At 37.5% G+C, this 14,528-nt stretch overlaps 1 protein-coding gene across 3 annotated transcripts in view; it reads right to left on the bottom strand.

Annotated features, from left to right (window-relative positions):
• rasa3 (RAS p21 protein activator 3) overlaps positions 1-14,528 on the bottom strand; it is a 310,651-nt gene that overhangs the window by 31,205 nt on the left and 264,918 nt on the right. For all 3 annotated transcript variants that reach the window (XM_028800053.2, XM_028800054.2, XM_051926869.1), the window contains exon 15: positions 13,733-13,839. In XM_028800053.2, the coding sequence (XP_028655886.1) occupies positions 13,733-13,839 (107 nt within the window). The remainder of the gene's footprint in view (positions 1-13,732; positions 13,840-14,528) is intronic.

Raw genomic sequence — 14,528 nt, 5'->3', positions numbered from 1 at the left:
CACCTATTTTGTGTGTATTTTTTTAGACCTATCTCAGTGAGTTTTTGTTTTGCTAGAATCAGTTTTATTTTTGCTTTATCCTCAAATGGCTATTCAGTGAGGACTTACAAATGCATGCTATTCCAACATCCATCCATCCATCCATTTTCCAACCCACTGAATCCGAACACAGGGTCACGGGGGTCTGCTGGAGCCAATCCCAGCCAACACAGGGCACAAGGCAGGAACCAATCCCAGGCAGGGCGCCAACCCACCGCAGGACACATCCAAACACACCCACACACCAAGCACACACTAGGGCCAATTTAGAATCACCAATCCACCTAACCAGCATGTCTTTGGACTGTGGGAGGAAACCGGAGCGCCCGGAGGAAACCCACGCAGACACGGGGAGAACATGCAAACTCCACGCAGGGAGGACCCGGGAAGCGAACCCAGGTCCCCAGATCTCCCAACTGCGAGGCAGCAGCGCTACCCACTGCGCCACCGTGCCGCCCTATTCCAACATGGAATTTTAAAAACATGTAGATACTGTTTATCCATTAAACACTGTTTTTGCTCCAGCCATCTATAAGGAGAGTTACAGTATCTTCAGAACACTTTATAAACTGTGTCTTGCTTGATTTGTATGAATTAAACTGCATACATCTTTTAATAGTGTCCTGCATACAACTAAATTATTAAAATAACATTCAAGCTTTATTTAAAATTACTACAAATCATAACTCTGTATATGCATCAGAGTCACATTCTGGATCTTCAGAAATGACTATCAGTCAGAAATGTATTTAATATTTTTTAACAAATAATGTTTTCCATCGACCCATTCAATCATAAACAAATCTTCCTAATCCACCAGAGAACACTTGACAAGACAAAAATCAAAACCAGAAAGAAAAAGTTAGTTCTCAGAAAAGAGAAAAATAATACAAGAAAATGTTGCATCACAGGTCAAAACCAGACTCCTTCAAGTAAAGATAACAACAGAGTGCAAGGATTAGACAATGCTTAGGTTTACCAATCATAATCCAAAAAGTCCCCAGTTCATGTAATTTAACATTTTTCCTTGCAGGTAAAAGTCCTATATACTTAGAAATCTACTCCCTGGACAGATTGCTAAACAAAGGTGAGTAGATTGTTTAGAAATCTATACTAATATAATAAAAGGCAAAGCCCTCACTCACTCACTCACTCACTCATCACTAATTCTCCAACTTCCCGTGTAGGTGGAAGGCTGAAATTTGGCAGGCTCATTCCTTACAGCTTACTTACAAAAGTTAGGCAGGTTTCATTTCGAAATTCTACGCGTAATGGTCATAACTGGAACCTCTTTTTTGTCCATATATTGTAAAGGAGGAGGCGGAGTCGCATATCGCGTCATCACGCCTCCTACGTAATCACATGAACTGAAAACAAGGAAGAGCCCCAAAGAGCGCTGAAGAAAACATTCATTACACAATTGTGAAGGCACAAGAGAGCGGCTCACGTGAACTGACTGAATGCAGCACGAGTGATCACTTCGATACTGCGGAAACAAAGCACGGTGTAAAACGTAAGTGTAAATTAAGTTTATAGAAACGCTGCTGTTTGCAATACCATATTCGCGAGATACAAGTTTAATGAGAAACGCTCCCGCTGCCGTTTGCAATACCATATTCGCGAGATACAAGTTTAATGAGAATACACGAGGTATAAACGAGACTTTGGATGACTTTGTAACGGATTAAAAATTGCTGTAGCGAGAAACTTTTAAGTGCCGGGTCTTAGCTAACATTAAATAAAGCCGTGGACATCGCAACATCAGTCAGTTCACGTGAGCTGCTCTCTTGTGTGAACGCAGCACGTCGGAAACAAAGCACCGTGTAAACCTAAAGATTAAATTAAGTTCATAGACCTACAAAAGGTTGCCATTGATTTGAGGCAAGATTGCTTTTCTACTGTACAACTATACGTTGCATTCTCAAGAGTGTGCTTGCATGGCTTGGTCATATTACAACCGGAGTGCTGAACTGACAACGTGGTATACAAATAGAACTACCGTCTTTTTCCGAAAATAAGACACTGTCTTACTTTCTTTTTTGGTCCAAAATATGCACTAGGGCTTATTTTCGGGGGAGGACAAAAATAAAAGTATATTTATATATTTTTATTTAATATTTATTTATTTTACACAGAATACAGAAATTAAAATTTATTCAATTACAGTCATGTCATCTTCTTCTGGAACATCGTCATAAATCAAGATTTACACCCCTGGAGTCTTCCACAATTCCCTTTTTGTACTCGACGGAATAGCTCTTTCGTTTTGTACTCATTTTAACTGCGGTTAAAAATTATTCACTTTATAAAAAATAAAATTACGTATGAGGAAATAATCAGACTTACAAGACTGAAATGAACAAACATTGTATCTGCACTGTCGTTCAATGTAGACTGCTGCCTTAACGAACAATTATTTATAGTGTGCGCCAACGACGCGTTCCGTCGCATTCCGCATATGCATGCCCCCCTCCCCCCCCTCCCCACCTCATTCGACCATACTCTGCGATACGCGCGACGCAGTACAACACAACAGAGCAGAGCGGACACAATATTTATGTATTCATGCTGCCTTATGTTGTATTTTTAAGATAAATTCCAAGAATTAATTTGAAACGAACTGTAGAGGTAAACAATGAATTTCTCGGAATATTTTATTTCAAACATTTCTCTGAAATACGAGTATTAGGGAAGCTAAACATACTTAATAAATCAACAGCATTTTTTAACGAATTCTTTTTTTCACATTATTTTAACTAGGGCTTATTTTCGGGGGAGGGCTTATATTACAAAAAGTTCCGAAAATCTCGATAGGGCTTATTTTCGGGGGATGTCTTATTTTCGGAAAAAGACGGTATAACAATCGTAAAATTAAGTTTATAGAAACGCTCCCGCTGCCGTTTGCAATACCATATTCGCGAGATACAAGTTTAATGAGAAGACACGAGGTATAAACGAGACTTTGGATGACTTTGTAACAGATTAAAAATTGCCGTAGCGAGAAACTTTTAAGTGCCGGGTCTTAGCTAACATTAAATAAAGCCGTGGACATCGCAACATCAGTCAGTTCACGTGAGCCGCTCTCTTGTGTGAACGCAGCACGTTGGAAACAAAGCACCGTGTAAACCTAAAGATTAAATTAAGTTCATAGACCTACAAAAGGTTGCCATTGATTTGAGGCAAGATTGCTTTTCTCCTGTACAACTATACATTGCATTCTCAAGAGTGTGCTTGCATGGCTTGGTCATATTACAACCGGAGTGCTGAACTGACAACGTGGTATACAAATAGAACTACCGTCTTTTTCCGAAAATAAGACACTGTCTTACTTTCTTTTTTGGTCCAAAATATGCACTAGGGCTTATTTTCGGGGGAGGACAAAAATAAAAGTATATTTATATATTTTTATTTAATATTTATTTATTTTACACAGAATACAGAAATTAAAATTTATTCAATTACAGTCATGTCATCTTCTTCTGGAACATCGTCATAAATCAAGATTTACACCCCTGGAGTCTTCCACAATTCCCTTTTTGTACTCGACGGAATAGCTCTTTCGTTTTGTACTCATTTTAACTGCGGTTAAAAATTATTCACTTTATAAAAAATAAAATTACGTATGAGGAAATAATCAGACTTACAAGACTGAAATGAACAAACATTGTATCTGCACTGTCGTTCAATGTAGACTGCTGCCTTAACGAACAATTATTTATAGTGTGCGCCAACGACGCGTTCCGTCGCATTCCGCATATACATGCCCCCCTCCACCCCCTCCCCACCTCATTCGACCATACTCTGCGATACGCGCGACGCAGTACAACACAACAGAGCAGAGCGGACACAATATTTATGTATTCATGCTGCCTTATGTTGTATTTTTAAGATAAATTCCAAGAATTAATTTGAAACGAACTGTAGAGGTAAACAATGAATTTCTCGGAATATTTTATTTCAAACATTTCTCTGAAATACGAGTATTAGGGAAGCTAAACATACTTAATAAATCAACAGCATTTTTTAACGAATTCTTTTTTTCACATTATTTTAACTAGGGCTTATTTTCGGGGGAGGGCTTATATTACAAAAAGTTCCGAAAATCTCGATAGGGCTTATTTTCGGGGGATGTCTTATTTTCGGAAAAAGACGGTATAACAATCGTAAAATTAAGTTTATAGAAACGCTCCCGCTGCCGTTTGCAATACCATATTCGCGAGATACAAGTTTAATGAGAAGACACGAGGTATAAACGAGACTTTGGATGACTTTGTAACAGATTAAAAATTGCCGTAGCGAGAAACTTTTAAGTGCCGGGTCTTAGCTAACATTAAATAAAGCCGTGGACATCGCAACATCAGTCAGTTCACGTGAGCCGCTCTCTTGTGTGAACGCAGCACGTTGGAAACAAAGCACCGTGTAAACCTAAAGATTAAATTAAGTTCATAGACCTACAAAAGGTTGCCATTGATTTGAGGCAAGATTGCTTTTCTCCTGTACAACTATACATTGCATTCTCAAGAGTGTGCTTGCATGGCTTGGTCATATTACAACCGGAGTGCTGAACTGACAACGTGGTATACAAATAGAACTACCGTCTTTTTCCGAAAATAAGACACTGTCTTACTTTCTTTTTTGGTCCAAAATATGCACTAGGGCTTATTTTCGGGGGAGGACAAAAATAAAAGTATATTTATATATTTTTATTTAATATTTATTTATTTTACACAGAATACAGAAATTAAAATTTATTCAATTACAGTCATGTCATCTTCTTCTGGAACATCGTCATAAATCAAGATTTACACCCCTGGAGTCTTCCACAATTCCCTTTTTGTACTCGACGGAATAGCTCTTTCGTTTTGTACTCATTTTAACTGCGGTTAAAAATTATTCACTTTATAAAAAATAAAATTACGTATGAGGAAATAATCAGACTTACAAGACTGAAATGAACAAACATTGTATCTGCACTGTCGTTCAATGTAGACTGCTGCCTTAACGAACAATTATTTATAGTGTGCGCCAACGACGCGTTCCGTCGCATTCCGCATATGCATGCCCCCCTCCACCCCCTCCCCACCTCATTCGACCATACTCTGCGATACGCGCGACGCAGTACAACACAACAGAGCAGAGCGGACACAATATTTATGTATTCATGCTGCCTTATGTTGTATTTTTAAGATAAATTCCAAGAATTAATTTGAAACGAACTGTAGAGGTAAACAATGAATTTCTCGGAATATTTTATTTCAAACATTTCTCTGAAATACGAGTATTAGGGAAGCTAAACATACTTAATAAATCAACAGCATTTTTTAACGAATTCTTGTTTTCACATTATTTTAACTAGGGCTTATTTTCGGGGGAGGGCTTATATTACAAAAAGTTCCGAAAATCTCGATAGGGCTTATTTTCGGGGGATGTCTTATTTTCGGAAAAAGACGGTATAACAATCGTAAAATTAAGTTTATAGAAACGCTCCCGCTGCCGTTTGCAATACCATATTCGCGAGATACAAGTTTAATGAGAAGACACGAGGTATAAACGAGACTTTGGATGACTTTGTAACAGATTAAAAATTGCCGTAGCGAGAAACTTTTAAGTGCCGGGTCTTAGCTAACATTAAATAAAGCCGTGGACATCGCAACATCAGTCAGTTCACATGAGCCGCTCTCTTGTGTGAACGCAGCACGTTGGAAACAAAGCACCGTGTAAACCTAAAGATTAAATTAAGTTCATAGACCTACAAAAGGTTGCCATTGATTTGAGGCAAGATTGCTTTTCCTCCTGTACAACTATACATTGCATTCTCAAGAGTGTGCTTGCATGGCTTGGTCATATTACAACCGGAGTGCTGAACTGACAACGTGGTATACAAATAGAACTACCGTCTTTTTCCGAAAATAAGACACTGTCTTACTTTCTTTTTTGGTCCAAAATATGCACTAGGGCTTATTTTCGGGGGAGGGACAAAAAATAAAAGTATATTTATATATTTTTATTTAATATTTATTTATTTTACACAGAATACAGAAATTAAAATTTATTCAATTACAGTCATGTCATCTTCTTCTGGAACATCGTCATAAATCAAGATTTACACCCCTGGAGTCTTCCACAATTCCCTTTTTGTACTCGACGGAATAGCTCTTTCGTTTTGTACTCATTTTAACTGCGGTTAAAAATTATTCACTTTATAAAAAATAAAATTACGTATGAGGAAATAATCAGACTTACAAGACTGAAATGAACAAACATTGTATCTGCACTGTCGCTCAATGTAGACTGCTGCCTTAACGAACAATTATTTATAGTGTGCGCCAACGACGCGTTCCGTCGCATTCCGCATATGCATGCCCCCCTCCACCCCCTCCCCACCTCATTCGACCATACTCTGTGATACGCGCGACGCAGTACAACACAACAGAGCAGAGCGGACACAATATTTATGTATTCATGCTGCCTTATGTTGTATTTTTAAGATAAATTCCAAGAATTAATTTGAAACGAACTGTAGAGGTAAACAATGAATTTCTCGGAATATTTTATTTCAAACATTTCTCTGAAATACGAGTATTAGGGAAGCTAAACATACTTAATAAATCAACAGCATTTTTTAACGAATTCTTTTTTTCACATTATTTTAACTAGGGCTTATTTTCGGGGGAGGGCTTATATTACAAAAAGTTCCGAAAATCTCGATAGGGCTTATTTTCGGGGGATGTCTTATTTTCGGAAAAAGACGGTATAACAATCGTAAAATTAAGTTTATAGAAACGCTCCCGCTGCCGTTTGCAATACCATATTCGCGAGATACAAGTTTAATGAGAAGACACGAGGTATAAACGAGACTTTGGATGACTTTGTAACAGATTAAAAATTGCCGTAGCGAGAAACTTTTAAGTGCCGGGTCTTAGCTAACATTAAATAAAGCCGTGGACATCGCAACATCAGTCAGTTCACGTGAGCCGCTCTCTTGTGTGAACGCAGCACGTTGGAAACAAAGCACCGTGTAAACCTAAAGATTAAATTAAGTTCATAGACCTACAAAAGGTTGCCATTGATTTGAGGCAAGATTGCTTTTCTCCTGTACAACTATACATTGCATTCTCAAGAGTGTGCTTGCATGGCTTGGTCATATTACAACCGGAGTGCTGAACTGACAACGTGGTATACAAATAGAACTACCGTCTTTTTCCGAAAATAAGACACTGTCTTACTTTCTTTTTTGGTCCAAAATATGCACTAGGGCTTATTTTCGGGGGAGGACAAAAATAAAAGTATATTTATATATTTTTATTTAATATTTATTTATTTTACACAGAATACAGAAATTAAAATTTATTCAATTACAGTCATGTCATCTTCTTCTGGAACATCGTCATAAATCAAGATTTACACCCCTGGAGTCTTCCACAATTCCCTTTTTGTACTCGACGGAATAGCTCTTTCGTTTTGTACTCATTTTAACTGCGGTTAAAAATTATTCACTTTATAAAAAATAAAATTACGTATGAGGAAATAATCAGACTTACAAGACTGAAATGAACAAACATTGTATCTGCACTGTCGCTCAATGTAGACTGCTGCCTTAACGAACAATTATTTATAGTGTGCGCCAACGACGCGTTCCGTCGCATTCCGCATATGCATGCCCCCCTCCACCCCCTCCCCACCTCATTCGACCATACTCTGCGATACGCGCGACGCAGTACAACACAACAGAGCAGAGCGGACACAATATTTATGTATTCATGCTGCCTTATGTTGTATTTTTAAGATAAATTCCAAGAATTAATTTGAAACGAACTGTAGAGGTAAACAATGAATTTCTCGGAATATTTTATTTCAAACATTTCTCTGAAATACGAGTATTAGGGAAGCTAAACATACTTAATAAATCAACAGCATTTTTTAACGAATTCTTTTTTTCACATTATTTTAACTAGGGCTTATTTTCGGGGGAGGGCTTATATTACAAAAAGTTCCGAAAATCTCGATAGGGCTTATTTTCGGGGGATGTCTTATTTTCGGAAAAAGACGGTATAACAATCGTAAAATTAAGTTTATAGAAACGCTCCCGCTGCCGTTTGCAATACCATATTCGCGAGATACAAGTTTAATGAGAAGACACGAGGTATAAACGAGACTTTGGATGACTTTGTAACAGATTAAAAATTGCCGTAGCGAGAAACTTTTAAGTGCCGGGTCTTAGCTAACATTAAATAAAGCCGTGGACATCACAACATCAGTCAGTTCACGTGAGCCGCTCTCTTGTGTGAACGCAGCACGTTGGAAACAAAGCACCGTGTAAACCTAAAGTTTAAATTAAGTTCATAGACCTACAAAAGGTTGCCATTGATTTGAGGCAAGATTGCTTTTCTCCTGTACAACTATACATTGCATTCTCAAGAGTATGCTTGCACAGCTTGGTCATATTACAACCGGAGTGCTGAACTGACAACGTGGTATACAAAGAGAACTATAACAATCGTAATATGTATATATATATATATATATATATATATATATATATATATGTAAAAATGTATATATATATATATATGTAAAAATGTATATATATGTGTATATATATAGATATGTATATATATATGTGTATATATATGTAGATATGTAAATATATATATGTATATATATGTGTCTGTGTGTGTATATATATGTATATATATATGTGTATGTATGTATGTATGTGTGTATATATATATATGTATGTGTATGTATGTATGTATGTGTACAGTAATCCCTCGCTATATCGCGCTTTGCCTTTCGCGGCTTCACTCCATCGTGGATTTTATATGTAAGCATATTTGAATATATATCGCGGATTTTTCGCTGCTTCGCGGGTTTCTGCGGACAATGGGTCTTTTAATTTCTGGTACATGCTTCCTCAGTTGGTTTGCCCAGTTGATTTCATACAAGGGACACTATTGGCAGATGGCTGAGAAGCTACCCAGCTTACTTTTCTCTTTCTCTCTCTTGCGCTTTCTCTGATTCTGACGTAGGGGGTGTGAGCAGGGGGGCTGTTCGCACACCTAGACGATACGGACGCTCGTCTAAAAATGCTGAAAGATTATCTTCACGTTACTATCTTTTGTGCAGCTGCTTAGTGAAACGACATGCTGCACAGTGCTTCGCATACTTAAAAGCTCGAAGGGCACGTATTGATTTGTGCTTGAAAAACAAACTCTGTCTCTCTCTCCCTGCTCCTGACGGAGGGGGTGTGAGCTGCCGCCTTCAACAGCTTTGTGCCGCGGTGCTTCGCATACTTAAGCCAAACAGCCCTATTGATTTGTTTGCTTTTTTCTCTATCTCTGTGACATGATCTGCTCCTGACACACTCCTTTGAAGACAAAGATATGTTTGCATTCGTTTAATTGTGAGACGGAACTGTCATCTCTGTCTTGTCATGGAGCACAGTTTAAACTTTTGAAAAAGAGACAAATGTTTGTTTGCAGTGTTTGAATAACGTTCCTGTCTCTCTACTACCTCCTGTGTTTCTGCGCAAATCTGTGACCCAAGCATGACAATATAAAAATAACCATATAAACATATGGTTTCTACTTCGCGGATTTTCTTATTTCGCGGGTGGCTCTGGAACGCAACCCCCGCGATGGAGGAGGGATTACTGTATATGTATATATGTATATGTGTGTGTATATGTATGTGTATATATATGTTGATATGTATATATATATATGTATATATGTGGATGTGTATATGTAGATATGTATATATGTAGATATGTGTATATGTAGATATGTATATATATATGTATATATGTATATATATGTTTATGTGTGTCTGTGTGTGTATATATATATATATATATATATATGACAGCAACACTCATAACAATGACAACACAATTACATTGACAATCATGTTACGTTATTTTTAAAATGTTTCCTTTTCTTTTTCATAACCTCTTTAACACACTACTTCTCCGCTGCAAAGCGCGGGTATTTTGCTAGTTATCCATAAACATAGACATTGAAGATACCATGCTTGTATACCAATCGTGAGATGGCATTTGTTATTACAACACTGGTGGTCATTTGGTAGCAACAAACAGCACTGTTACATACAAAATGGCCAAAGTCAGGAAGATTACATGTGAAATACCATTTCTTACAAAGAAAGTTCCAACCAAAATGGCGACACAATGGTGTCACCATCATAATGATAATATATATAAACAATAAGAAAAATAGAAGAAAAATGTGTAAAATAAATCAGAAATGACAGAAAAAAACAAGAAATCAACATTTATAACAAAATAACGACATTAAGTGTACTTTAATCATTACTTTTAAATGTTGTACACAAATCAGTAAAGGTCACTAAAGCACCTTTTTATTGATTTTATTAAATTTGATCAGTAAAGCCAGAGGCATACTACATACTACTGCAAAAGTAATGACATTTACTGGGCCCTGTTGCCTTGAGGATGCCACAATTTACATAAAGGTATGACAGACAAGCCTCTCTTCTATTTGCACAGATCAAAGCGCCCATTTTTCTTCATCCTTGCAGACACATTGTATGCATTCTACTTCTGACTAAGCACCTATTAGTTGTCAACTTTCACACACACAAAAGGACCCCCCCCCCCCCCCCCCATTTTTTAAGGTGCAATTCTCAGACCATTATATTGTATTTTAGTAAACTGTGTACAAATTTTGCTACTCACATTATAATCTTCTTATATAATATGCTACCATGGCTGTTCATTTGTCTGTCCAGGATTTTAAATCACCTGTAGCTCGCAAACCATTTGACCGATTGACCTGAAATTTGGTACACATATACTATGTGATACATATATTATGTGATATATATACTATGTGATGTCTACACTCTGATTGACGTACAGAGAAAGAGTATGAAAACTATGAATGCTCAAGTCAAGTGTATTCACTGCACGTTATCGTGCAGTGCGTCGTTACTGGTCAATTATAATTATTGTGCAAAACTAGACCACACACAAGTCCCAGGTTCAAATAGGCTTATTTTATTAAGCAAAGTACCTTTAGACAGACTGTTTTCCACATCCATATCCAAACAACAAAAATACCCAAAAAATTCAAGTGAAACATACACCTCAGAGGGAAAACAAGTGGACCAGAATCTCTAGATAAGAAAATACATTCTTAAACTCTACTTTGTAAATTATGGATCATTTGTCAATACCACCTTCAGGAACACTGCTGAGTAGTGTTGATGAAAAAAAATCATCATTGTAGTTAGTGGTTGGAATCCCTTTCCATTTTTGTTATCATTATTGATGTAAGTTATATATACATTGTTTACAGAGAACTAATTAAACAGTAGTATGATCTCGGTGGCTGTCTAGGACCTCCTTCTAGTTCTATCAGGTAGTCATATGTGAGAATAATGTTAACACAGATAAAAGATTGTGGTGTGCGCTTTAATACTGAAATTATAACAGTAGCAATAGCAATTGACGAGAAGAATTCATAATTAATTGCAGAGGGTTGAGGGTTCCTCTAGAGTGCCTCTTTCTCTTGCACGGTTTAGCTCAAAAACTAATCAGCACATCGTCATCTCATAACAGGCTTAAGTTTTGAGTTTGGTATTTTTCCGTCCAGCCATTTTAGTTCACAGACAGATACACACTCATCGTCAATGTTTTCAGAATCAAGGGACCCTAAAACATCGAGATCCATCGAAAACCGGAGATCGAAATTTTTGATTAATCTAAAGTTTTTGTTCCTCTAACATAGATGATAGGTTATGGTGGGGGAGGGGTGCAAAGCAAAAAGTATTGCAACTCTGAGTAGCACAACATATAAGGCATGTGAAATATCCATCCATCCATTATCCAACCCGCTATATCCTAACTACAGGGTCACAGGGGTCTGCTGGAGCCAATCCCAGCCAACACAGGGCACAAGGCAGGAAACAACCCCCGGGCAGGGTGCACACACGTACACACACACCAAGCACACACTAGGGACAATTTAGAATCGCCAATGCACCTAACCTGCATGTCTTCAGACTGTGGGAGGAAACTGGAGTACCCGGAGGAAACTCACACAGACACGGGGAGAACATGCAAACTCCACGCAGGAAGGACCCAGAAAGCGAACCCGGGTCTCCTCATGTGAAATATTTAGCCTTGCAATGCTGTTATATAGATGAAGTCTGGAATACTCTAAACGTTACTTTTCAGCAGTTTCTGTTTCTCTGCCAATACATGTGACTATATTAGCAGTTTCGTGATGTGATCCACAACATCTCAATGACACACTGCTTGTCCTGGGAGTTATATTCTCTATAGATAAATTGTGTTATTATGGTTCACTTTTTTACAAAATCTCTTTATATATGTACAGGACGTAACTGGCTTCTGAATTTCATCAAGTGAATGGTAGGTCCTACATTGCAATCCGATGTAGCCTAGTAGGTAGTGAGATTGCTGTATTTATTTTATAAAGCACTGAGGATGAGTGGGCATTATGAAAAATAATACACTGTATAAAAAATAGAGACTGAAATGTGAGGCAGAAGAATTAAACACTGTTATCACTGTTCTGTCCTTACTGAAACATTTGTATTTTAGAGAATGTAAAATTTGTTATCATACAGTATGTGTAATTTATTAACAGACTTTTTTTTGCAAATGGGAATGCTAATGTCCTATGTCACACATGTACACATGGGAACCAGTTGTTTACAGGCTCAAAAAGTGTTATTTGTCTGCCTCACCGGGGCCTGGCTTTCCTCTTGTTCCTCTGCATTTCAGCTGAAGACCCTGCCTCTCAATGACATCACCACCGGTCCACCCACCATTGATGTCACTTCCAGCAACTCATGGTGATGTCATTTCCAGTACCCAGAATCCATCTTACTGCCACATCAGTTCCTGTTCTGGCCGCCCTGACTCAACCTCTTCCTCGTATTTATAGCACAGAATCAACCTCTCAGTCAGTTCAGTTTTGAACCCTGCTTCAGTAAAGACGTGTTTCTTTTATTTTGCTGATTTTTCTGTATACGGGGTAGTTTCCCCAAACCTTTTTCTGTCTTCTGCTTATTTTTTACCACACCTAGCATTTAATAATAGGACAATCAAATGTTTATGTGTGTCTTGAACATTTCATCCTTAATATTTCTTAAATCTAAACTCTTTATAATTGTAATAAAAATATAGAGAGGTTATATATGTGCTGACCACCTATTCTGAACGTATCTTTGCCCAGATGAGGAACGTGAATCTGCTTTGAATGTTAAGAAGCACAATTTAAATAGAGAAGTGATTTTTGCAAGTGAGAAAGAGTGGAGGGGATAGTTACATGAAGTACTGAATATGCCTTTTTCCTGAAGACCATGACTAGTTTTTTGAAAAGAAAGCCCCCTAATATTTTGTAGTAGGCAGCACAGAGTACAGACATAAAACAAAATGAGCATGCATCCATCTATTGTCTTTGTTAAAGTAATCTAGGTACAGGATTGTGTTGCAGCATATCCTAGGGAAGAAACGAACACTTAACTGTGTTGCAGTCAATCACAGAGCACACAGCCACAATTGCTCATAATTTATAGGTCTTTAATTAACCTAACGTGTAAGTTTTTGGCATATAGGCCATAATACAGTTCCAAATTACTGTGGTAAAAATTTAACTGGAAAACAAAAAGTAATGCCTACCGGGTGGTGAGGACGTAGGTGGAAAAGGTTTGGTGACAGGATAGCTGGAGCAAAAAATCTCAGAAAGATGAAACTGCTAACAGCCGTGTACCGCACATCTTGATCAACTGAAAGAAATGTACACAACCGTAAAAAAAAAAGATGCATACCATCTCAAACAAGCCACCCCAATATAAGTATCCAGTCTATCACAGCCATTACTTTTTGTATATGTGTTGCTTCAATACAATCTCCCCTGCAATATTTGTATTGTATGGCAGTTTAAGCAAAAAAGGTTACTTTATTAAAAATAAAAAAACAACATTACCAGAACTGGTCACCTTTATGTTTAGGGTCCCAGTAAGCACTCAGCACAAGTCAAAAGTACAGTGAAGAACAGAGTAGTTTGGCAAATCAGCCTACTGCAGGTAGCACCAATATACTGTAACTAGTGTGCCTGTGAAAAACATTTCTGCATCAACAAGCTTTGAAAATGTGTAAGATACACTAGTTTTCACCCAGAAATGTTCATGTTTTCATAGAAACATATACCATTAAATTGATTTAAAAATACAGCCAAGGTATTACTAGTGTTGCTAATGGCTATTACTGCTGGAAATGAATGACTTTTAATTTATTATTATCTTCTTATACGATACGCTACCGTGGCTGTTCATTTGTCTGTTCAGGATTTTAAATCACCTGTAGCTCGCAAACCATTTGATCTATTGACCTGAAATTTGGTACACATATACTGCATGATGTCTGCTATCCGCTTTTGGGGTGACGATTGGCCTCCAGGGTTATTTTATTTTAT

The sequence above is a fragment of the Erpetoichthys calabaricus genome, chromosome 4 (genome assembly GCF_900747795.2).
Source record: "Erpetoichthys calabaricus chromosome 4, fErpCal1.3, whole genome shotgun sequence".
Classification (NCBI taxonomy): domain Eukaryota; kingdom Metazoa; phylum Chordata; class Cladistia; order Polypteriformes; family Polypteridae; genus Erpetoichthys; species Erpetoichthys calabaricus.
This window is presented reverse-complemented; position numbering and strand designations above follow the sequence as displayed.